Raw genomic sequence first — 25,799 nt, forward strand, 5'->3', positions numbered from 1 at the left:
TAACAGCAGTTTTCAATGCACTTAGCAAAAACATTTAAAATGAATATGAATATAACATATTTATGTATTTTTGACTATAATATTAAAATGAATAGTTACTGGGAAACAATGTGCCTTACATACAGTAGGAACTTAATAAACGCTTGTTGAATTTGAGAGTTGAAAATATGAAATCACAGAAAGAGCTAAATAAAGCAAAACAACCTTGGGCTAATCATATTCACAATAGAAGCATGCATGCACTCAAACAAATATGACCACATACATTTCCTGAAACAGTTTTCTCTCCATCATCTAATTCTCGTATAGAGAAAAAAGATTTTCCTTAGAGTAATAAAAGCAGAAATAGCATTAAATTTAGATATCTAATTCATTTTAGATGAAGGCTTCAGATTATTACACCATTTTATCCCTTTCAAAAAGTCTATGATGTTTCTGAAAAGCCACAAGATGTCACCATTGGTTTTTTAATTGTCATTTGGGGCCCATTGACCAGTCACTGTGAATAGCTGCTTTCAGATAAAATTATATAATTGTGGATGACTTCAGTGTGAAGGATTTGATAACCCTCTTCACTTCCTCCAAGAGGAAGAGATATTTCTCCCTATCATTGAAACACAGGGTACTTTTCTTATCCTCCTCTGCTATAGCCACACACAAAAAAAATTAGACCTGACATGCTGAGAGATTTTACATAATTTAAGATCTTTATTTTGGTATAATATCCATTCTACCATAGTTCCTTGGATGAAAACCAATATGTGTGTATCAAAATTGTTTACAATTGTGAAAACTCTATCTTTCCACATTTCTTACAAGTATTAAAAATTAGGGAGAAGGAAAACAAATCGCCAGAAGTATGACTGGTCTAAAAAAGCATTTCAAGAAAGCACATTTTCAGAAAATTCTTATGTAATATGCATACCTCTAAATATTACTGATATTTCAAATCATTCTAGGAACTAGGGAGGTAGGGTGGTGTTGTGGATGTGAGAGGCAGGAGAAATATATAGCCTCAGCTCTGCTCCCAATTAGCTGAGTGACTTTGGGCATGTCATTTCTATTCATCTGGAATTTAGTTTCTTCATCTATAAAATGAGGCAATTACAGAGATCTCCTTGGCCTTGGGTATATACTCTAAGTACATCAAAGACAAGAAGCAGCAATTATTGTGGTAACAACAACACCAGAAAGATCATTTATAGATTTAGAAATGGAAGGGACTTTAGTTTAGGGGGTTCTTGAACTGGAGGAGTATGTGGGTAGATTTCAATTAGTCTGTGTATTTGGATGACAAAAGTTATATATTTATTTTCACTAAATTTTAACTAATTTACCATTTCCTTTAATTATACAAGTAGGCAAAAAAATAAAACATTCTGAGAAGCATTTCACCAGTTTGCCAAATGTAGATTGAGTCTAACTCTCTCATTTTACAGATAAAGAAACTGAAGCCCAGAGAGGTAAAAAAAAAAAAATGACTTGCCCAAGGTCACATAGGAGTGACAGAGTTGGTATTTGAATTCAAATACCACCACCACACTGTCTTATAGATGCTGATTGATTGGGCAATGATTAAACAAATTGTGGGATAAGAAGGGAATAAAATATGATTGCATTATTAAAAATGATAAACATTCTCTATGTCATCTTTGCCAATCTGATGGGTGCAGGGTGAAACCTCAGAGTTGATTTATTTTTAATTTTATTTGGAACATTTCTTATCTAGCTATCAATAACTTGGATGTCTTCCTTTGAGAGCTTCCTCTTCATATCCTTTGGCCATCTGTCAATTGGGGAGTGGCTCTTATTCACATGAATTTGAATAGAAAAACCACTGACCTGGAGAATACATCCAGGAGAGATAATTTAAAAATTATTGGACTACCTGAAAGCCATGATCAAAAAAAGAGCCTAGACATATGAATTTGAATAAGTTCCATATATAAGAAATGAAAACAAACAAAAAGAATACAAAAAAGGAGTAACAAATATGAACAATGCAGATAAATGTGTGAATATTTGTATGAAATGGTACAGAATAAAGCAGAACTAGGAAAACACCATACACAATGACTACCCTAATGTGAACAGAATGAATGTGAAGCAAAAGTGAACATAGGAACTATAATGAACAACACTAGCCCTAGAGATAAGAAAATGTACCTTCCTTCTTTTGTTGGAGACATAGAAAACTAGGTTACACACTCTATCAGCTGTGTTCAGTTTTACCTTATTTTACTTCACTACTCGAGGATAAGTTATTGACTATAGGCTGAGGGAAGGATCACTTGATGTGTGGAGAGGTGTGTGGTATATCTAGAAATGATTTATTAAAAACTAAAGGACATAAATAAAATTTTATCTTTTAAGGAGAGGGTTAGACTATATGATTTCAGATTTTTCTGGCTTCAATGTTTTATTGTTTTCTAAGACTATGATGACCAAATATCTAGATTTGCTAATAACTCTCCAGAAAAATTAAAATGTGACTGAATTGAGGAATAATATCCTGTAAGCTGGTCATAGTAGAACTTTATATATGATAAATTACCTTCTCCAAACCCCTCAAAAATAATTAATTTCATCTTATTGAAATTATAAAAGAAATTTATTTTGTATACCTCTTTATATGTGCTCACTTAGGCATAACTTCCTTACTCTCTTCTCTCTACTCCCACTTCAAACCTTAATACAATGCCATTCACTTCTAAAAATAAGTTCACTTTGAAGGGATATTCAAACACTCTAGTAGCTTTTTGATATCATTTATGTGGACATTCCCTCCAAAGATACAGATTGCCGCCCATCCACGTTGCCCATCCTCTACTTGTTCCACCATAAGTTCATTACGGGGATTTCCCTCCACTTCTGGAGCAGGAGAGTGGGAAAGAAAGAAGAAAAGAGAGGCTTCCTTTATTTCTTCTGACATCAGATAAAAACTGTCTACTGATTACCTCTTGGTTTCACCATGTGTCCAGACCAAGTTATTTTTCAACTATATTTAACTTTAATGATAACCTTAATTCTAGTTCTTCTTTGTAGTGATTATTTATTGTATGTTTCACCCTGCTAACACCTGCCATGTGCCTTGTCATTGCCCTACAAGTGATATTCATTCTTAATGATTCTGAGAGAGTAGTAGAAGTTTGAGCTCATTAAAAGAGCCTTATAATTTCCCAGAGGGAATTGAACCCACTTTCTTCCTCCTCTCGTTGAATTGTAGGCCTAATTCATTATACATTTATACTGTCTGTCCAAGATAGAGAAACAAATGGTGGAGGTCTATAGGTTGTCTTTTCTAACTGCATGCATATTCTAATCTGGATAGCAGGCATTATTAATCCATTCAATTTTTCCTGTGTGGATGATTTACACACACACACACACACACACACACACACACACACACACCCTTTTGATCAGTTCTGGGTCCCTTCCAAAGGAGCTCTCTTTGAAAGGGCTGAAAAATAATCTGTATACACACATATATTTACATGTCTATCTATCTATCTATCTATCTATCTATCTATCTATCTATCTATCTATCTATCTAAAAGCACACTTACCACTGCAGTTGACACAACTATACAACATAAGTCCCTGTCCAGTGGACTAGAACTGAGGAATTTTAAGGACTGAGAATAATTAAGTCTAATGGATTTTGCATTAATAGCTGAATTATGACCTTAAAATTGTTTATAAGTTTATACAAAATGAAAAATTCACTCATTAAATAAATAAAGCCAATTGGACATGAAGTGTAAACTAAAAGGGAGGATCCTATTTTTAAAAAATCCATTACAGTGCCCTATTTCAAGGAATCAATCCTTAACATTGGGAGTAAGAGCCAAGTGCAGTGAATCAAAAAGACATTTCCATTTTGATTTTTAAAGGCAACCACCTAAATAATGAACAGTCAGGAAATAATGCACTGCCACTGAGACTTGGGGGAGAGGTTTTGCCAAGCATCTCAAATGAATGCTTGTGTAACCACTTCCCACACAAAACGCACCTGTTATGAAGCTTATAGTAGAACTGTCACAACAGCTCAATTCTGGCTCTCCCCATGTCACCATGGTAACCCGAAAGTTGTAGTACCATGCTGGTAATAGATTGGCTATTCTCTGAAACAGGAGACAAAAACAAGAAACTACTGAGAGAGAGGGGAAAAATAATGAATACTCTGAGAATGCAGGGGTTTGTGGAGGTTTTGGGTTTTTTATGATGATGATTAAAAATAAACTGTTTAGGGATTAATTTCACCTTCAGGATTTGCCTATTTATCTTCATATTAAGAAATGCCCTGAAGAGAACAAATAGAATAGTTAATAGTATAAATAATGAAAGAGTTACAATATGCTCATGTTCCATGCCTATTGAACATTCCCTGAAAAAAGTTATTTCTTTCCTTCCATTTCATTTCCTTATTCCTCCACCTTGCTCCTTATCTACGCTATTTGCTACTTCCAAATTTCTGGCTACCCCTATTCCAAGTTTCTTCTTTATTCCCTTTGCTTGTTCTCTTTCTTTCTAATAGATTATATTTTCTACTCTCATTTGTCCTTCTTTGCTCTCTGGACTTCCACTTGTGTTTTCTACATTTTAACCCTTCTTTCCCTCCCTCTAGTTATCTTCTACTATTGGTTCATCATATTCTTTATTTATACTATACTTTTCCTGGTATTTTTCTTTGGTTTCCTTCTTCTTGTTGTCCAGTTATTTCCAACTCTTTGTAAACCCCTGGATCATAGCACACCAATAGTCTTCAGAGGTTATCTTGGCAAAGATACTGGAGAGGTTTGCTGTTTCCTTCTCCAGCTCATTTTACAGATGAGGAAACTGAGGTAAACAGGGTTAAGTCACTTGCCCTGGATCACACAGCTAGTAAATGTCTGAGGTTGGATTTGAATTCAGGTCTTCCTGACTCCAGGCCCAGCACTCTATCCATTGAAGCATCTAGTTGCTTCCTATGGAGGTTCTGGATTCAGTTTCTTAGTTGAATCTATATTAATTTGCTTTAAATGTCCCCATGACCAAAGGCTGGGCAATCTATTGCTAATGAACCTTTCCATAGTAAGTAGCTAGGCTAGTATTAGGAGAACAAACATAATTCAGTAGGGCCTGCCAGAGCTTAGACTTCATTGACAAAGCCTTTGGGATCATCTTCATACCAGGATGAGGCAGCAGAGAAATACTTATATAAGTCTGTGTTTAGCAGCAGAGATATTCCAAAGTGGGTATTTGGGTGCCTTTTCATCATCTTCCCAGCCACATTCTTTCTAAGGCCAGTGATTTCCATTCAGCCTTTCCCAAGGAAAACTTTTATATTTGTGAAAGAGTCAGTGGCACAAGAATTGGTTCTGTGATGATGATGGTAACAATTCACATTATATTCTTATTGAAGGTTTGCCAAGGACTTTCCACTCCAGCCCTTTAATTGTCTTCAGACCATTTTCAAGTCAAATGGCATTACCATTTTGTTCACAAGTTCTGAGTACCACATTAATCATCTGTTTCTCGCCCAGGTTGTGTTTAGGTGTCAGGCACTTAGACCAGCTGGACAATGCCACAGTTACATTGTTAAACTGAGGACAGAAACCCAAAAGAAAAGCAGAAACCTCCTGCAATCATGCATTTTACTAACCATTTGAAGGGCAACCTGAATTTTTTTTTTTGCTCTTTCCCATATGAGGGAAGAAATGACAATGGTATGTGATCCTAGACCTGGTGCCTTGAGAATTTTGCCCAGCCTACCTTTTCAGAGTCCAATTCTAGCAGACACCAGTGAAAAAGAATGTCAACTATTCCCTGAATGACTCAAATAAATCTCTTATGTCTTCCTCCAGAAGAGAATAGTACTATACAGCTTTACCTTACTTTAAACAACCCAATGTATGAAAATGTGTGTTGATACTTAAGCTAATTTAGGGGTGCATGTTAGCATCACAAAAAGAACTTTGATTAGCAAAAAAAAATTGCAGCAACAAACTACTTCAGTGGACTTATAATTTAATTTACAGATTTTCAAAGAACACATTAACTATGTAAAATGAGACCCACACACACATACATACATATATATACATACATGCACATACATAAATATATATCTATACACACACACACATATATATATAAGCCTCAGACATACACATATCTAATAGCTAGAATTTATATAGCATTGTAAAGTCTACAAAGCACTTTATAATATTATCTCATTTGATTCTCATGACAACTCTGGGAGGAAGGTGCTATTATTATCATCCCCATTTTACTGGTGAGGAGACTGAGGCAGATAAAAGTTAAGTGACTTGCCCAAGGTCACACAACTAATAGGTGTCTAAGGCCAGATTTGAACTCTGGTTTTCCTGACTTTAAGTCCAGTGCTCTACCACTGTGCCAATTAAAAGCCTTATTAGCATGCATATGTGGGCACACACATGCAAGCAGAGTACATTGCAGGGTGGGTGTACACTAAATGTTTGTTGGATGAATGAATAAATCAATGAATCAAAATATGAGACAGTGATAGTTTGTAAAGGGGCTATTACCACAGAAGCAGTTAAGGAGACAGTTGCGGCTATTTCATAGTAGGTTGTCCACTCTGATATCATTGTTGCAGGATTGAAATAAAACATTTCTACCACATACTTCCTGAATGCCCCTAAGTAAGGCCTGGTCCAGCTCAGAACAATGGCGGTCGGACCCAAAGGGTAGAGCATTAAATCCTTGATTCCAGTGGGAACTAAGGGTTAAGAGAGAGAGAGAGGGAGGGGGAAAAAAGGAAAAGACAAAACCCCAGGTGTATTAATATCCTCAGAATTTTGCTTTGAAGTCCTATCTGCTTGATAACTGATATTTTCTAAAAACAAAACTAAATATTTTAATTTGTTTCTTTATAGTAATAATTGAGCTTAATAATTAATGTGAATAATGTCTTCTATGTACAGGCAAACATAAGTGAACTAGCATGTCTCTTCTATGGCAAAGTTATATTTGTGCAAATCAAAGTCCCTCCAACAAGGATTTTGATCTAACCGAGAAAAATCAGTAGGGATTTTAAAGGTATGCCCTTAACATTACCAATGGCAAAAGTAACAGGATCTGACGGTGGTCCAATCAAAGGGCCTTTTCTTAGGTAAATCACAACCTGGTATTGGGCACCAGGAACCAGATTTTCAATGATGCTTTTGCTTGAGTTAACCTAAAGAAATAAAAAGTCCATTAGGAAGAATTTTAAATTAGGCACACCATATATGAAATAGAAGTGTCAACATTTTGTAGAAAGCCTATGATGAATTACTGATACCTATAGAATTCAGTGCCTTGTAGCTGAGTTTTCAGAAATGAAATGATTTATAGTCCACAAGAGTAATCTGCAGGAAAGTCACAGCATTTAAATTATGTGACAGGATGTAAGCACTTGTGTTGCTGTTAAAACTTTCAATGTCAACTGTAGCAGTGTGTTAGAGACCAGTCAACTGTAACAGCCAAATCTGTTAAGACCACAAGAATAATTTAACATCTTTAACTGAAGTGTCATAAAGAGATCATGGTGGTAACCTAAAGATCAGCGTCTGGATTCTATAGTTTCTCTTCCTTTAGAAGCATGGAATTATAGAATTGTGAGAGATCTTGGAGTTTAGTTCAACCCAATCATTTTGTAGATGAGAAGACAGAGACCCACAGGGCAAAATCCATTTGGGCAAAAAGTCACACAGTTAATTAATGGCAGATCTGGGACTAGAACACAAACCTCTTGACTCCTAGTCTAGTCAACTTTCAATATAACATGTTACCTATTTAAAAAATAACTCATTATCTTTATATAGCAATCTCATGTTCAGAAGATCATGTTTCCCAAACCTTATCTTTGGTGTTCTTGTAAAAACAAATTTTAAAATGCTAAATAAAATGACTAAATATATATAAACACAAATATATAAAGTAAAGGTAAAAAAATAAATTTTAAAATGATAATAAATGGTCTGAACCTAAAAGTTCTGAGGGTTATTTAGAAGATAAAACTTGTAGTGAGAGTTGATTATTTTGCTTCTCCTCCCTTCTCATCTACCTCTACAGCATCTCTCACAGCTACCCCCTCCTCTCTAATCCTACTAGGACTACCAATACAAGCCAATTCAATCAATCTAACAAGTATTTATAATTGCTCACTATATACATGGAATTGGACTAAACAAAAAATAGTGCCTGTTGTCAAGGAATTTACATTTTATTGACAGGGGAGATATCATGTAAACTAATATTTGAGGCTTGATAATTTGAGGTATTATATAAGCTTTCATTACCAGTCATATGAATTATAATAACTTTCTACCATGTTTTCCTGTCTCCATTCTCTTCCCTTTCCAATCTGTCCTTCATATAGAATAATATAGTAACAGGATAATCATTCTATGCAGAGATTTGGTTGTATTACAATTCTGTTTAAAAGTCTTTAGTGGCTCTCTATTTCTTTCCAAATAAAATTCAAATTTCATTTTCTAGCATTTAAAGTCCTCTTCAATATGGTACCACCTTACATTTCTAGCTTTTCTCATATTCCTACCCTCTGCTTTGTACACCAGTTATAATAATAGCTAACATTTACATCGTGCTTTCTATGTGCCAGACACTTTTAGGTACTTTGCAAATATCTAATTTGATCCTCACAAAACCTTGGGAAGCAAGTGCTACTATTACTTCCATTTGACAGATGAGGAAACTGAGATAAACAGAGTTCAAATGGTTTGCCCAGAGTCACACAGCTAGGAAGTATCTGAGGCTAGATTTAAACTTAGGTCTTCTTGACTTCAGGCCCACCACTCTATCCACTGCACCACCTCGCTACTCACTACTTTGGAGACATGCCCTGTTGCTTTTTCCCCTGTTGTGTCATTCTTTGTCACATTGCCTGTGCCTGAATTGTCCTCCTTTCTTTTTTCTCCCTTGAATTCCTACCCACTCTAACACTGGTAATTTGATCACATAACTCCTTCCATTTAACTCTAATATGATTTGTCTGGAGATTCTATCATTTGATTCAGTGAGGCAGACTCTGTATGTAAGGGAAGTCAACTCAGTGGTCAAAACACATGTCCTTCCCATCTGCCTGCTCTGCTTGGATCTTTTGCAGAGATCCTCACATTCCTATATGCTTCTCTCATTATATCAGTGTATACTCTCAATTAAGAAATCAGCAATCATTATTAAATGCCTACTACGTATATGTATAGGTGGTGGGAATGCAAAGAGAAAAATTAGAAGCTCTCAGTTCTCAAGGGGATTATATTCTATTAGGTAAGATAAATATTTAAGTATAGAGAAATATATGCTAGCTGGAATGAGCAGGTGAGAGCATCAGCAAAGACCTCATGTAGAAGGTGGTTGCTGAACTGGGCTTTGAAGGAAACTAGGGATTCCAAGAGGCAGATGGGAGTATGTTTTTCAGGCATGAGGGAGAATGGATGCAAAGATATAGAAATGGGAGATAGATTATTATCTATCAATAGCATCTAGCAGGCCAAGTGGGCTGGATCATAGAGTACAGGAAAGGGAATAATGTGTAAGGCTGGAAAAGTGAGTTGTGTTGTAAAGGGCTTTAAATAGCAAATAGAATAGTTTGTATTTGATCTGAAAGATAAAAGGGAGCTACTAAAATTTATTACACAGGAGAGTGATGTGGTCAGATTTTTGCACTAGAAAAATCCCTCAGCAGCAGTGTGCAAGATGGATTAGGGAGGGGAGACACTTGAGGTAGGGGATACCTGTTAGGAGGCTATTGAAGTTGTCCAGAGCAGTGATGAAGGCCTGCACCAGCAGGGTGCCATGTTAATAGAAAGAAAGGGATGAATGTTGTATAGACAGAATCAGCAAGTGTTGGCAACTGAATAACATGCCACTGTGGAAATAACACTTGATCTGGCATCAGGAGAGTTGGGTTCAAATCCCGGCTCTGATGAGGACAATCTGTGTGACGCTGGGGCAGATCTTTACTATCCTCGGGCTTCAGTTTCCTTATTTGTAAAATGAAGGAATTAGACTTAGATGCCCTCTGATATCCCTTCCAGATCTAGAGCCATGACTCTCTTATTAGAAACACAGGGTGAGTGAGAATAAAGAGCCAAGGATGCCTTTGTGGTTTGCGAATATTGATGACTATGATTCTAGTTCTGTTAGAAGCCTTCATCAAACCAAAAAAGAGTCAATTAGCTGAACTTTTCTCATTATTAGGCCTTTATTTATTGGGCTTTGGTTCCCTCATCTCTAACATGAGTGGGTTTGATTCCTTGGAGAAAATGGAAAAGACATATTGTTCTATCAGTTGATTAATTAATTCAACAATAAATTTTTGAGCTCTGATTTTATTCTTTCTGAAAAGCTTTGCCCTAGACCACTAGAATAAGACTTCCTTATTCCCTCTGCCCTCTATAATGATCTTTCCTTGCCCCTAAGGCCCATTGTGTTTTGTAACTCAACGTATTTATCTTGTGACATTGTTGTTATTGTTGGTTAGTTGGTTTTCAGCTTTGTTCAACTCTTCATAACCCCTTTTGAGGTTTTCTTGGCAAAGATACTTCATGACAACTCTGGGAGGTAGGTGCTATTATTATCATCCCCATTTTACTGGTGAGGAGACTGAGGCAGATAAAAGTTAAGTGACTTGCCCAAGGTCACACAACTAATTGGTGTCTAAGGCCAGATTTGAACTCTGGTTTTCCTGACTTTAAGTCCAGTGCTCTACCACTGTACCAATTAAAAGCCTTATTAGCATGCGTATGTGGGCACACACATGCAATCAGATGTTAGCATTTTGTTTGGGGCTCACTCATTGGAAGAGTGTTGGTGTGGAGACTCTGGGTAGCCATTAAGGAGCCTCCCCCCACCAGCTTTGAAAAAAATCCAGATGTTGGTCCTTTTCTGGTAACTATGTATTGCTTGGACAGATAGCTAGAAGCCTGTCTGCTGATTAGTGTTTATTTGCTCTGTTTATATAATGTATGCTTGTAATTTGTTTGTATTTGCTCTGAAGTTCAGGGAGCTGGCTTTTCCTCCTGAACTAAGTGAATGATATATGTATGTTTGATTAAAGTAAGATTATTAATCCCTTAAAGTTGCTTTCCTTAGAAAAGCAGATCAAAGAATCAGTGCTGGCAGTCCTTCTGTGTGCTGGTGTCATTGGCCTTTCACAGCCACAGTAGTGGCAAGCCACATTGTTGTTATAGCTTCCCCAGATCATTTTACAGATGAGTAATGGAGGCAAACAGGGTTAAGTGAATTGCCCAGGATCACACAGCTAATAAGTGTCTAAGGCCAGATTTGAACTCAGGAAGATGATTCTTCCTGACTTCAGGCCCTGTATTCATCATATCACCTAGGTGCTCCTTAGTTCACTCTGCTAGGACTCTTAAGGCAAAAGTATATAGCAAAGCAAAGTCTTGAGTAAAGATGGCTCTTTGTCTCAGGGTCAGCAACAATTATATTCTTGATAACACCCTATTGTCTTGGTTGGATCTATGACACACTCTCCCCAACGCCCTGAGGAATCCTGGCATTAGGTTCCTTAACAATAACAACAATGATACTGATGTAGCGGTGGGACCTGGACCCCAAAAGGCCCTAAGACTATGTCTAAGTAACCCAGCCTCTTCACCCCCCCCATAAGAAAATTCTCTTCTTGTTAGAGGCACAGAGTTGACCCTGTAATTCCTCAGATAAAAGCTACCAGTACAGGGTGCTGGCCCAAGGTCCATGCCTCTGGCAACTAAACAAAAAATGGTCCTTTCTCCCTCAATGTCTGGCATCAACAAAGTTATCTCTGCAGATTCCCCGACTTTTCCCATCCATAGATCACTGATGCCTGCTCCCAAAGACACCTGGACCCCTTACATTAGCTAATTAGCATCCTTAACATTCCTTTCCCTGCCCCATTTCTATTATGTGGCTTATAAAGCTTATAGCTTTAGACTCACCCCTATTAAGTTGCAAGTTCCCCCAAGGAACTTCACCCACTACTATCGGTACCTCGACTGAAAGAAGGCTTGAGTGTGTGAATTCGTTCCAGGCAACCCTGCCTTGGCATTCTTGGGGTCCCAGCACCCCTAGAGAATGTCAGTACTTCTAAACTCTTCAATAATAATATCTATCACCTACAATGCTTTAAGGTTTGTAAAGGACTTTGTAAATATTCTCTCATTTTGTCCTTACTCACTTAGGATGTGTTTAAAGCAAGATTTGAACTCAGGTCTTCCTGACTCTAAGTCTAGCACAGGAGGGTGGATTCTGTCTTATATTTGTCCTTGCATACCCTAGCATCTAGCCCCCTACTTTTCACAGAGCACCCTTAATAAGAGCAGCCCTTGAATCGAATTCACATTCTAAACAAGTCTCCTCAGTGGAAACGACAATTTTTAAACATTAACAAAAATTTAAAAACTTCAATAGTGCCAGCCAAAACTATTTCTAGATTCTTCTTCTAGTTTCTACTAACACTACTCTATGTAAGGCTAACTCAGAGAGTTATTGTATCACCTTAGTTTTTTTCTTAAAAAACTGGTATTACTTTTTCTTTTTTGGAGGAGGGGAAGGCAGGGCAGTTGGGGTTAAGTGACTTGCCCAAGGTCACACAACTAGTAAGTGTCAAGTGTCTGAGGCCAGATTTGAACTCAGGTCCTCCTGACCCCAGGGCCACTGCTCTATTCACTATGCCACCTAGCTGCCCCTCATCTTAGATTTTTGAAACTTGTTTTAGTCCTTGCCTCCCAGAGTTACAGTCAGGTGGGTTTACATATTGGGATTTTTTTCTTACCTGAGTACAATAATGTTTTTCAAGTCTTTGACTTTCCTTTTGTTTCTGGCAGGTTAGAGACACAACAGACACAATTGTGTTATTGCTGTCGCTCTCTTGAGAAGATGTCCAGGACATTAAGGCAGTGGTTGAGCTTAAAACATTCACACGGACATGCTGAGGCTTCTCTGTTAGTTCTTCAATCCATTCTCCCATAGGACCTGCAAATACAAACGGCAGTAGGAAGCATGCTGAGTAATTCACAACAGGAGAGATGAAAGCACGTTAGTGGGTTTTTTTTCTATCTTGTTTTCCTTCTCCCTTTCAAAGGTTATTCCAGAGAGGTGAAATGAACTAGAGGGAGAGCCCTTTGGATTGACATTCTCCATAATCCTCAACATTACTCCTTCAACACCTGACCTCAAGCAATTTTCTTCTTCAATGGAAAATGTGAGCTTCATTTCCATTGTTTACTGGATCCTTGAACTTTCTAGCAAATCCCTAACTAAAGAGATAATGATTATTTGCTTCTGTATTAATTTCTCTATTAACCAGATAGCTGGCACTTCTACAAGTCATTTTATCAATGTTCAGAGCACCTTTGCCCTCAGGGTCTCCAGCACACAGGATCTGATTAACTTGAGATATATTCCAATTAGCTGCCATCTCAGTACTATGAGAGCAGTTAGGAATTTGGTGATAAATCAGTGAATTGTGAAATCAGAAAATTGTGAATCTGTTCCATTTGAGGTGACCCAAAGGGCCACAGTGGGGACAGCCTCCACGGTGGGGGCTGCCTGAATGGTGCGTGGTCATTTGAAGGGAACTGGAATTTCCCACAGCCCCAAACTTTCTTCATCTCTGCATTCTGGCTTCCCTAATTTTAAGACTCAGTTTAAATCTCAACTTCTGTTCTACAAAAAGCTTTTCCTGTTCCTAATTCTTAGCTCCTTCCCTCTGAAATTATCTCCAATTTACCCTGTTTATCCCTTGTTAGTTCTTATTAGTTTATTTTTTGTCTCTCCTGTTAGACTGGAGCTCCTTGACAGCAGGTTCTGTTTTTGGTTTTGTTTTGCCTTTCTTTATATCCCAGCACTTAGCACATTGCCTGGCACATAGACACTTAAAAATGCTTGTTGACTTTACTTAAGTTGCCCCTAAGCCTGAGACTTCACCATTAGCATCATTCCCTTGGATTAGACATTGTTTTGAGAAATCCCCTGAAAAAATAGAACTGTGCTTTGATTTTTGTTTTTTACAATCCCTAGGCATCTATTATGTAACCACTGTGTATTAACATTTGTGGGAAAGATAAAAAAGTAGGATATATGGCCTTTGCCTTTGATGGGTTCATAATTTGGTTGAGGACCAAGACTTAGATACAGAAAATAATTGTAGAAAAATATAAGCCAGTGATACACTTCATGCTATACAGTGCAAGGTGCAATAAGAATTCAGAGAAAGGGAGCATTAATCTGACTGGAGAAGTCAGAGAAGGGCTCAAGGAGGAGATGCCACTTGAGCTGAGTGTCTGGGCACACTGCAGTCTGCAGCTGCAAGGGGATCATTACTGTGCTTGGAAAGGGATGCGAACCATCCTAAAGGTCTGCACTTAAAATAAACCTCAGAAAATTATTCAAAAATGTTTATTAAGGGGCAGCTAGGTGGCACAGTGAGTAGAGCACCAGCCCTGGAGTCAGGAGTACCTGAGTTCAAATCCAGCCTCAGACACTTGACACATTTACTAGCTGTGTGACCTTGGGCAAGTCACTTAACCCCAATTGCCCTGCCTTCCCCGCTGCAAAAAAAAAAAGTTTATTAAATACACACACAAATAGCAATTATCAAGTCTGACAATGAAGACTTGGAGGACTTAGGCCTCCAAGCAAAAACTTCGTAGAGAAACATTCATTATTTGTTTGTTTGCAAAATAAAAAAAAGATCTATAGATTTCTTTCAGCAGTTATTTTGAGCAATATTTATACCTCTAGAAGTGACTGAATTGTTCTCCATCTCCTTTGGTTTTACATAGATCAAAATTCCATGAATGGCTTTCTAAACAAGCAGAGTAAACGACCTTGAACTTCTAAATGTTCCACAAATTTGGGAGGTTTGCCTAAAATATTGTTTTTAAATAGAATATTTTATGGTGACCTAGAGGGTTCACTTTACTCTCTTTCAACCTCCTTTGGGAAATAAACCTTCCTTGGACCGATAACATTGGATGATCAGATAACATTTTTGTTTTAGGCTCTCTGTATTTTTTCTTACATCAGAAACTCATTATAAATCCTGTTTAAAGGTATCTTCCAATTACACTGAACTTATTTTGTATGTTGTTTCCCTCATTAGAAGGTAAATTCCTTTAAAGCAGGGATTTTTGTTTATATCTCCAGGGCTTATCACAGTATCTTGAACGTAATAAAATAAGCACTTGATAATGTTGGTGGTTTTTATAAAAGTTTTGCATAAATTCAAGGAAAACCAAAGAGTCAGTTTAACAAACGACGCATAGGGATGGAGACTGGCCCTGGGATTTCATGGGTCCTGGAAACCCCCAGATAATAAAATTCCCTCTACCAATGAAGGTCAACAATTTATAGTCATTAAAAGCTGCTTAAGATAGCAATGTCAAAATGAAATAGAAAGTGGGGATGGGTGCCAATAACCCATACATAAGGATCCCTGCAGGCTGCATATTGACTTGGTTTTAGTAATGTTATCTATGTTTTATTGCATTTTAATTTATTTTGTTAAATATTTCCCAATTACATTTTAATTTGGTTCCACATATACTTGGGAGTGTCAAGGCTCAGTGTTTGACACCTCTGGCCTAGAGCACTGAAAAGCTAATTGACTTACCTAGTGTCATACAGTCACTATGGTTAAAAGTGGTTGAATCCAGGTCATTCTTGCTATGAGGCCAGCTCTCTATCTACTGAACAAATCAGCCTCTCAATCATAATTGCTAGCATGTATATAGTGCTTTAAGGTTTGCAAAACACTCTATATATGTTATCTCATTTGTTCCTCATTATAGGCAGTTAGGTGGTACAGTAGATGGAGCCTGGACCTGCAGTCAGGAAGATCTGAGTTCAAATCCAGCCTCAGACATATACTAGCTGTGTGACCCTGGACAACTCATTTAACCTTAGTTTCCTCAACAGTAAATTGGGAATAACCATAGCACCTCAAAAAAGTTGTTGTGAGGATCAGATGAGATCATATTTGTAAAAACCGCTTAGCACAATGCTTGGCCTTTCTTAGGTGCTACATAAATACTTATCTTTCTTTCCTCCTTTCCTCTTCCCCACCACCTCATGATGTAGGTGCTAATGTTATTGTCATTTTATGGATGAAGAAATGGAGGCTGATAGAGATTTGCCCCAGGGCCATAGAGCTAGTAATTGTCTGAGCCAGGATTTGAACTCCATTTTTCCTGACTCCAATGCCAGTGCCATGCATTCACCATGTCACCCAGCTGCCCCTGCTAGATGTGTTCTTTCTGCTAAATGAGTGATGGGATCCAGCCCCTCCTGACCTTGTAGGCTTCACAGGGTCCCCTAAGCTCGGGAAATAGTTTGAAATACCATCGATCTTTTCACTCGCACCGTTATCATCGTCTTTCATTGGTACTTACTGATGTAAAAACTAATTGATTTGGCTGATTGACTTCCCCTTGTTTCACAAGATCCAGAGGAACTAAAAGTCGTCACCGATAATTTATATTTCCCAGGCTCGTTCAGTTCAGTGACAAATTCATGGGCTTCCTCATCCACTGTCAAAAATTCAGTAGAGTTTTCTAAATCATCAAAGAAAAGGAAAATATGGATTTATGGGAGTTAGAGATTAATATAGACAAATTAACTGGACAAAGAATAAGTATCAGAAGCTACAGGAACTGCAGGGCTGTTAATTAAGTTTAACTGGTCAAAATTGATCTTCCTAAAGTACAGGGCTGATTACCACTCCTCCCCCCTTATTAAGAAAACCCAAGGGGCTCCCTATTCCTTCTAGGACAAATTAAAATCCTCATCATTTAATTCCACAACTAGATCTCTTCCTACCTTTCCAGACTTATACTTTTCTCCCTTTCACGTACTCTATGATTCAATGACACTGGCCTCCCACAGTTCCTTGCAAAAACATGCCATTTCCTTAGTGCTAGTGACTTCCATCTGTTAATGACCCGCTGTATACATCTTGTTTGTACTCAGTTGTTTTCATGTTGTTTCCCCCATAAACTATGGGCTTCTTGAGAGCATGGATTATTTTTGCTTTTCTTTGCATTTGCACAATTTAGCACAGTGCTTGGCACATAGAAAGTGCCTAATAAATGCTTGTTGACTTGATTCTAAGGAAAGGCTGACATGAAGGAATAATGAAGCATAGGATTCAAATTTCATTTTTACTTAGACAAGTAATATGGGCTGGTTGAGCCTATGAATCTGGAAACTGAGATTATATATACTCCTTTTATCTTTATGGAAAAATTACTTGTTCCAAATGGAAGGAGATGAATGTCAAGGAAGGTCATCTACATAATCCTCAATGAGTAACAAATGAAAACTAACCAGAACAGAAGATCTCATTGCTGCTTTGGGATTCATTAAATATCCTGGACCCTCTCTGAGAATTTCTTTAGACATTTCAAGTTAGAAATAAAATATTTTCTGTCATTTGTGACAAGAACGTTGGCAGCAAAACTGAGTCTCCATTACATCAAAGTTCATCTCCAGCTGCTTACTTTCTTATTTGAAGTCATGATCTGAAGTTCATGTCACAACTAGCCTTCAAAAAACCACATAGCAATAGGGTAAAGGGCTGATTGAGTCTTCAAGGGAATAGGCAGCAAGAAAGAAAATTCGGAGCTTTCTACAAAGATCCTATTTTCAGTCAAATGTAGCCAATGGCAGAAAAAAAGAAAAACAGAAGAGAGATGAGAGGAAATCTTGCCCCAGTGATAACTAGCAAAATGCTTTCATTTAGGAGTGGACCTCTGTCCTTTTAATTTGACAGATGAAACTGATAATAACCATTTTATATAGAACTTTACTGACACCAATCCTTTTCATATCCATTCTCTCCTTTGTTTTTTAAAACAATTTTGTGAAGTAGGTAGGAGTGCAAGTAATATTTTCTTCATTTTACAGATGAAGAAACTTAGGCTCAAAGCAGTTAATCCAAGGTCACAAAGTTAAGAAGTGTTCTAACACAAATCCAGTGCTTCTTCCATTTATAATAATAATTATTATTATAATTATGATAGTTAACATTTGTATAGCACTTGCTATGTGCCAAGCACTGTGCTAAACACTTTAGAATTATCTCATTTGATCCTCACAACAGCCCCTGTGAGGTAGGTGCTATTATTATCCCTATTTTGCAGACAAGGAAACTGAGGTAGACAGAGGTTAAGTGACTTGCCCAGGGTCACATGACTAGTAAGTGTCTGAGATTGGTTTTGAACTCAAATCTTCCTGGCTTTTGGCCAGGCACTCTATCCACTGGACCACCTCATTCTCCCCACTCTATCTCAAAGCTAGTGATTCTAGTTCATAGGATCATAGAGCTGGTAAGAATGTGTAGGTCACCTAGTCCAATCCCCTCATTTTATAGATGAGTAAACTGAGATCCAGAGAGGTTAAGAGGCTTGCCAAGATCAACAAAGGTAGTAAATGGCAAAACCAAAATTCAAATCCAGATCCTCCAATTATAAACACAGTGTTCTTTCCACTGTACCATGAGTCTGGGGAGGGATGGCTTAAAATCCAGAATGGGTGGAATATTCAGGAGATAAGGACAAAGGATGACACATCAGAAAGTGGACATCTAGTCTTAAGAACAGGGGTAGCTAAGTAGATACAGTATTGGGCCTGAGGTCAGGAAGATAAAGCTTCCTGAGTTTAGATCTGGCCTCAGACACTTACTAGTTGTGTGATCCTAGACAAGTCACCTCACCTTGTTTGCCTCAGTTTCCTCATCTGTAAAAGGAACTGGAGGAGGAAATAGCAAATCACTCTAGTATTTTTGGCAAGAAAACACTAAATGGGGTCATGAAGTGTCAGACATGAATAAAATATCTGACAAAACAGTCTTAAGAACACTTGACAGGAACAAAAGAACGGCAGTTTCAAGGGAGTATGGGCGTCAAATAAAGTTACAGAGGTAGTAAAATTTAAATTAAGAAGTTTACCTATCCAAAATGTCTACTATCTATTAAACTATGTTAGATGTATAATGATACCTTTTTTTTCTGGATTCAGTTGCCAAGCAACCTCACCTAAGAAGAGCACAACCAAGAACTAAGAAGTGGCCCCCCAAAAAAGTCTCTAGATAGCCAAATAGTCATCGAAATCCATGCACTAAAGCTTATATCTTTATCTATTAAATATTTTCTATATAAATAGCACTGTGAGAATACAAAAGATTGATATGACATGCTGTTGTTCCATCATGTCTGAATCTTTGTGACTCCATTTGGGGTTTCCTTGGCAAAGATACAGAAGTGGTTTGCCATTTCCTTCTCCATTTTACAGATGAGGAATTGAGGCAAACAAGATTAAGAGACTTGCCCAGGGTTACAAAGCCAGTAAGCATCTGAAGCCAGATTTGAATGGAGGAAGAGGAGTCTTCCTGACTTCAGACCCAGCACTCTATCCACTGCAACACCTAGCTGCTTATGATAAGACATGCTCCCTGACTTCAAATAACTTCAAGCTTTGGCTTAGAAGATAATATATAGTCTACTGTGGTAGTAGGGAAAAAATACACATTCAGCAAAAGAGGGTCATTAGATTTCCAAATCATAAGAAATTATTTGAGTGGCCTCCTGAGGCAACTAGATGATGTAGTGAATAGAGCATCGGGTCTGGAGTTAGGAAGACCTGAGTTCAAATCCAGCCCCAGATACCTACAACCCATGTGATCCTACGTAAGTCACTTAATTTGATAGCTGCCTCAGTTTCTTCAATTATAAAATGGAGATGATAATAGCATCTCGCTCCAAGGGTTTTTGTGAGGATCAAATGAGATAATATTTCTCAAGTACTTGGCACAGTGCCTGGCACACAGTAGGTGCTTAATAAATGCTTTTTTTCTTTCTTCCTTCCTTCCATTTGAAATCTTCAAAGGATGAATTGGAATTAAACAGACAGAGCTGGAGGGAAGGAGTGTAGGGAAGAGCAGGAACAAAGACTTAGGAAAATGCTGAGTAAGCCACTTTGACAGAACAGGACCTTATGTGGAAGGGAATAAAAGGCTGGAAAAGTAGGTTGAGTATTTTGAAGGGAACTTTGAATGCCAGGCTCATTGTAATAGTTCTCATTTATATAATTCTGTATAGCACTTTTCCCACAAGTCTGTAAGATAGGTGGTATTAACATTCTCATTTTACAGAAGAGGGAATTGACACTCAGAGAAATTAATAGACTTCTCCACAGTCACATGATAAGCAATGGGAGCAGGCTTAAACCCCAGTCTTCTGACTCCAAGCCATTATAGACTCTATTATACCAAGCTGCCTGCTTCCCATGAGAGGCCCTCACCCAGAATCTATATTTTGCCTTTTAAAAAATGCAATTTTCAGTTGTTTTTGAACTGGCTCTGTCATTTTGTTGGTATAGGGAACTCTTAGGGAGGAAATTCCCTCTACCAATGTAGGTCAGCATGTGATCTGCACTATTAAGTGACTCGACTAACACAATAAGCTAAAAGAATCGAGTATTCAAGAGACAGGCAAGAAGAGACATTTCTGAGCTCCAAAGAACCCATTCTCAGTCAAATATATCCAATAATAGAAAAAGAAGAGACATATAATTTTTTTTGCTAGTCTCATGTGAATGTAATGCTTCTGCCCACAGGTGTTGGATCATTTTTCTGAGGGACAGCCCTGTGAAGCTACAGGCTATGTAGATAAGAAGGAGATATAACTCCTGATTGACTGGGGCAATGCTAAGCCAAGGCACCAAGTACCTGCATGAAGGCAGCAGGAATTTTATTAGATTGTTGGACGACTTTGAAACAGGTGGTCATGAGAGGCAAGCTTTTGAATCGGGAGACCTTGGGGCTGCATGCGTGTAGAGAACTGGCCTCCAACAAGTCCCTTGAACTTCAGTGCTTGTAATCCTAGAGATCATCTAAGAAGGCATCTCTTAAATAAGCCTGAGCTAAGACCTTGTCACGCTCAGCTGAAAAGTCCTTTTACTCTTGTGTAACCTTTGTTCTATTCTAATTTATAGAACTTCCTCAATTTCTCCTTACTGCTTACTTTGATAAAGAGGTATACTAGGTATTTGTGATTTCTTTTGTGTAACCAGTGTCTGGGAGTTGGAGAGAGCTAAGCTGGTGAGAGTAAGCTAAGTCCTGAGTGTGATTAGGGAAAGTGGTGTTTGTCCTAGGCACCAAAGAATTGTTCCTCTAATCTACCAATATATGAAGTGTGGTGGATGGATATAATTTAAGACCATTATTCCTCTGGGATACAGGTGAGAGAAGTAATAAGTGCCCAACCTTGGCTCTCTTCCTATTCCTCACAAAGCAGAAATTGAGTTTCTCTTAGAGAGGGGTCAGCCAAATTCCAGATCAGATATCTATCCAAGCTACATGTGAGCCAAACTGTCTTTATATATTTAGACAGCAACCAAATATATACCTTACATAATAGTTGGGCATTGTTGAAAAACCCACAAATGTTGTTTTCTCCTCTATCAAACAAAAGAGGGCCAATTGCTTATTCTTTTACTAAATAGAACAAGGGCAATTGCTTATTCTATGTGATATATGATATGATATGATATGATATGATATGATATGATGATATGATATGATATGATATGATACGATATGATATGATATGATATGATGATATGATATAATGTAATCTAACATAAAGTATATGCAATGTAATATAATATAATGTAATAATGTACATTATATTGCATTTTATTGTATCATATATTGTATTGTCCTATCCTATCCTTTCTTATCATATTATATTATGCTATATTATATCATATATATGTATATATATATATATATATTTTTATCTATATAAACAAAACAGGGTCAAATCCTCTATGATCCAGTGACACTGCCTCTTTGTTGCTTTTTGCATACATGACTACCTAACTCTAAGGACCTGCTCTGATGACAGAGGTATCATTCAGTCTCAACATATAAGTATATCTATGTATTAACAATTCCAAGAAGACTTCTAAGAACAAATGGTAGTATCAGTCAGCAAGATGTTTAAAAATGTATGCAATTCATTCTTTAGTGAAATGTAACAGCATTGCTGTAATATATGTGTGCTAAAATGGAAAAACTAGGTACCAGATGCTGAGTGAATGGACACAAGATAGAATTTTAGTAGCTACAGTGAAAGTGCCATCTGCTCTGTCTTTCCTGCTTTACTTCACAGCTGCTCTGTGGAAAAGTGCCAGTGATGGGTGGCAAAGAGGGTAAGACACTTTCAGAAAGAAAAGGGTAAGGACCTGTGTATTCTGCAGACACAGCACGGAACTGATAATTATCATGAAACTAGCCGCCTTGCAAATTGATCATATGCTGGAAGAGGACATAGTAAGGATCTTAAATGTGGGTACAAGAAAATAGATCTTTGGTCAAAGTTCTTCTGTTCCTTTCTCTAAATTATAAAGGTCAGGCCTGTAATTCTAGGTCTTCCTCAGTTGCCTGATGGGGTAGAATTGTTGAGAAGTGAAGCATATGTGCGGTTTCCAGTATTTATGCCAGTATGACTCAGTGGAAACAATAACTGACTTGGAGTGAGAACACCCAGACTGTAGAACCGACTTTAAATAGCCATGTAAAATTGTACTATCATCATTATAATCATCATTGTTGTTGCTGCTGCTGTTATTATTATTAGGCAAACAGATAGCTAGCCTCCAAGATGAGACAACCTGGGTTCAGATTCTCCCTCTGATGCATACTGAGTATGTGTGACTCTGGACAAGTCACTTAATCTCTCATTTAACCCAGTAAGACGTGCTGATCTGTGTGGGTGGGAGGAAATTCCTCATTGATTCCTCATATCAATGAAATTACAGGCTGTCTGTACCAAAATATGCATGTATGTATGTTATTGTCTTCCTTTCATATCACCAAGGCCATATTTGTATTCTTTTTCAGGTTGATAAGACTATAAGTTTGCATTCTGCTGGCAAAGCCTTTGAAATTCTTTGATTACCTCCATGCTCCAATGAGGAGTCAGAGTACAACCTGAGTGGAGTAATCCAAACCTTTACAATTTTTCTTCTTAGCCTATGTTCCTTTTAATCTGCAGTGATTTCCTGAATTTAATTCTCCTCTCCCCAAACTATTTCCTACTGAAATATCTCTGAAGACTAACAAAGGGCTATTGCTTTACCTTCTCTCTCTATGCGAATATGGAACCCATCAAAGGCGGTAGGTGGTTTTGGGGGCAACCAGTTCAATATCATTTGTACAGGGAAAAAAGATAAAGGTGCTGATGTTGATTTCTCAATCGGACTAACTGTATTATTAATTTTATCTTCCCTGGGAAGTACACTGACAAATTCATCTTCACTTTCTGGTGTTACAGTTTCACTATCCCACCAATATGGCTGAAGTGTTGTTTCCTCATCACTACTATTAAAATCTGGCCACCCAGAAGAAGTATTGGCTGAGGAAATTTCAGGAGGATCATCTGTAAAATGAAGCAGTTTCTCTTTCTCAATGACATCTTGTGGCTTCAGGAATGATTCCTCTGGGAAACTTCCACTCTCTTCTTCCCAGTTATTCTTGTTCAGGTTTACAAATCGGACAGAGATGTTTTGAGGTGGGAAAGGAGCTGGAAAGAGAGAAATGGTATTTAGTATATCTTGTATCTTATTTCAATGGAAGAAATTCCAACCAATTAATGAATTAAAGGTACAAGAATTAGTCAGAAATACAACATGGAGTGGTATTTTCATACGTGAGTAGATCTGTTGTAAAGTCCACTTGCATTTGAACTTACTTGAACTTTAATTTTTTAAAGATCCTGAAGTTTATAATCTGGTAACCACAATAACTACAATCTATCATCATACTTATTCCTTTTCAAGGACATTAATTTGTGATAATATTTTTGTTCATGTGGTAGTTTGACCTTTTCCTCGGCAAAGTAATGTTAAAATGGACAAGTTAAAAAGAATTTGCCATCATCTTAATTTTAATTTAGATGCATTTCCTAGCTCCATGCCTTTCTTATAGAAAGTCTAAACTATATATTTTTGGGGGCAAGAAACTGCAGAACTTTTTTATCAAAAGATAAAAAGTAGGCAGATGCCTGGAGTGGAGCACCTATGAGGGCTCAAGGAGGAACTTCTTAATATTACCTGTTATAAATGCATACTTCTTTATGCCAGATCATTATTTTTTTCTATAGGTCATGAGTATTTGTGTAGTAAATCAAATTCCATGTTCACATTCAAAACTTCTGGTGGACTAGTAACACAGCAACAGAAATGAAAATTTCCTAGTATGGACAAATGCCTTATCTCAGTTCTGTGACAACAACTATTGGTAGACACTTGACTTGGTGCTATACACCTAATTAAAAAGGATTTTAAAAGATTTTACAACTTGTCAAAATATAAAACTGATTTAGAAATTGTGAGAAAAGCATACTTTTCTGGAGGCATACTGCACAAGGGGATACAAGTAGAAATCCAGATGATTATAGAATCATAAGATGAAAGATTTGAAAGGGATCTTAGAAACCACCTAGTCCAACTCTTTCATTTTATTGATTCACCCAGAGAGGTGAAATTCCTAGCCTAAAGTCAAGCAATTAGTTAGTCACAGAGCCAGGACTATAAGCCAGGTATGCTCGCTAGATGCACTGGAGATCCTAATACAAGGAGGCAAATTTCATTTCACAGGTGTAACAAATACATGAGGAGACTCATGAGACCCATGACTAGAATATGAAGCTAGAAGGGTATACCTTGTTCAAAAGAAAAAAGACAGATAAAAGTGGGAGAGGATGGGGCAAATAATGTTGTTTAAGAATTTATACTCATTTGAGGAAAGTAAGGAATTGGAGTAGGGAAATATTATGGAAAGCATTTGGATAAAGACTGATAGAAGAGGAATCATTAATGATACTGTCATGAGAGTACAATGTATACGGCCTGAAAAAGAAAGAATTGGAGAAAAGGTTTGGGAATCAAATCACAATTCTAGCACAGAGGTATGATATAGTAGTTATCATACACTGAAATTATACAGACATCTGCTAAAGCTCTCTCTCTGCCAAAATCTGAGTAGATAATGATTTCTTGACTTCTCTTTATGATAATTTTATTTCTTCAAAAAGCTCTGAAAACACAGAAAATGACAATTCTGATGAGGAAGAAAAGGGGGAGTTGCCTAAAGATACTGATACGGATGCATAGGAAACTCACTAACTTACTTAGATTTTTAAAAAGATTCCTATATCAGCTTGAAGTAAGGGCACATAAGACAGGACAAATACAGAAAGACTGTTAAAACTCAGAAGGAGCTGAGGGTAAATCTATGGACAACAAAATGATTTTTTTAGAGCTACATTGCCTGAAAGAGGGGTATGGATCATGAGTTAGCTAAGCCAAGGACAGCGGACAAAGTAAAGACAGGTAAACTATTCTAATTTTGCCTCTGCCTTTTCTCCCAATCAGAATGCTATTTGCATTGCAAAAAATAGAAAGAGGGTGTATGGGCAGTTGGTTCCCAAGACCAATTGGGAGATAAAAAGAGACCATTTTGCTGTCTGTCATAGGTCCAAACTACCTGGCCCAGATGAACTACATCTTCAGGTAGTGAAAGAACTGGCAGATGTGACCCTTGAAAGACCCAGAAGAACAAGAGAGATGCTCCAGGATGAAGCAGAAGAGCCCAAAAACTATATGAGAGTGAATGTGACTGGGAATCCTGAAAATTCTAGAATGTATCATTAAAATACTGGTCAAGGAACATCTAGAAAAGAAAGCAGTGATCATGA

The 25,799-nt window shown here is 37.4% G+C and overlaps 1 protein-coding gene across 1 annotated transcript in view; it reads right to left on the reverse strand.

Moving 5' to 3' along the window:
• Window positions 1-25,799, reverse strand: part of PTPRO (protein tyrosine phosphatase receptor type O) — a 211,090-nt gene that overhangs the window by 78,264 nt on the left and 107,027 nt on the right. The window contains exons 5-10 of the mRNA XM_036759490.1: window positions 23,181-23,624; window positions 16,431-16,592; window positions 12,812-13,011; window positions 7,087-7,207; window positions 6,555-6,748; window positions 4,016-4,127 (exon numbers count right to left, since the gene is read on the reverse strand). Of these exons, the coding sequence (XP_036615385.1) occupies window positions 4,016-4,127; window positions 6,555-6,748; window positions 7,087-7,207; window positions 12,812-13,011; window positions 16,431-16,592; window positions 23,181-23,624 (1,233 nt within the window). The remainder of the gene's footprint in view (window positions 1-4,015; window positions 4,128-6,554; window positions 6,749-7,086; window positions 7,208-12,811; window positions 13,012-16,430; window positions 16,593-23,180; window positions 23,625-25,799) is intronic.

The sequence above is a fragment of the Trichosurus vulpecula genome, chromosome 5, assembly GCF_011100635.1.
Source record: "Trichosurus vulpecula isolate mTriVul1 chromosome 5, mTriVul1.pri, whole genome shotgun sequence".
In the NCBI taxonomy this organism is placed as follows: Eukaryota; Metazoa; Chordata; class Mammalia; order Diprotodontia; family Phalangeridae; genus Trichosurus; species Trichosurus vulpecula.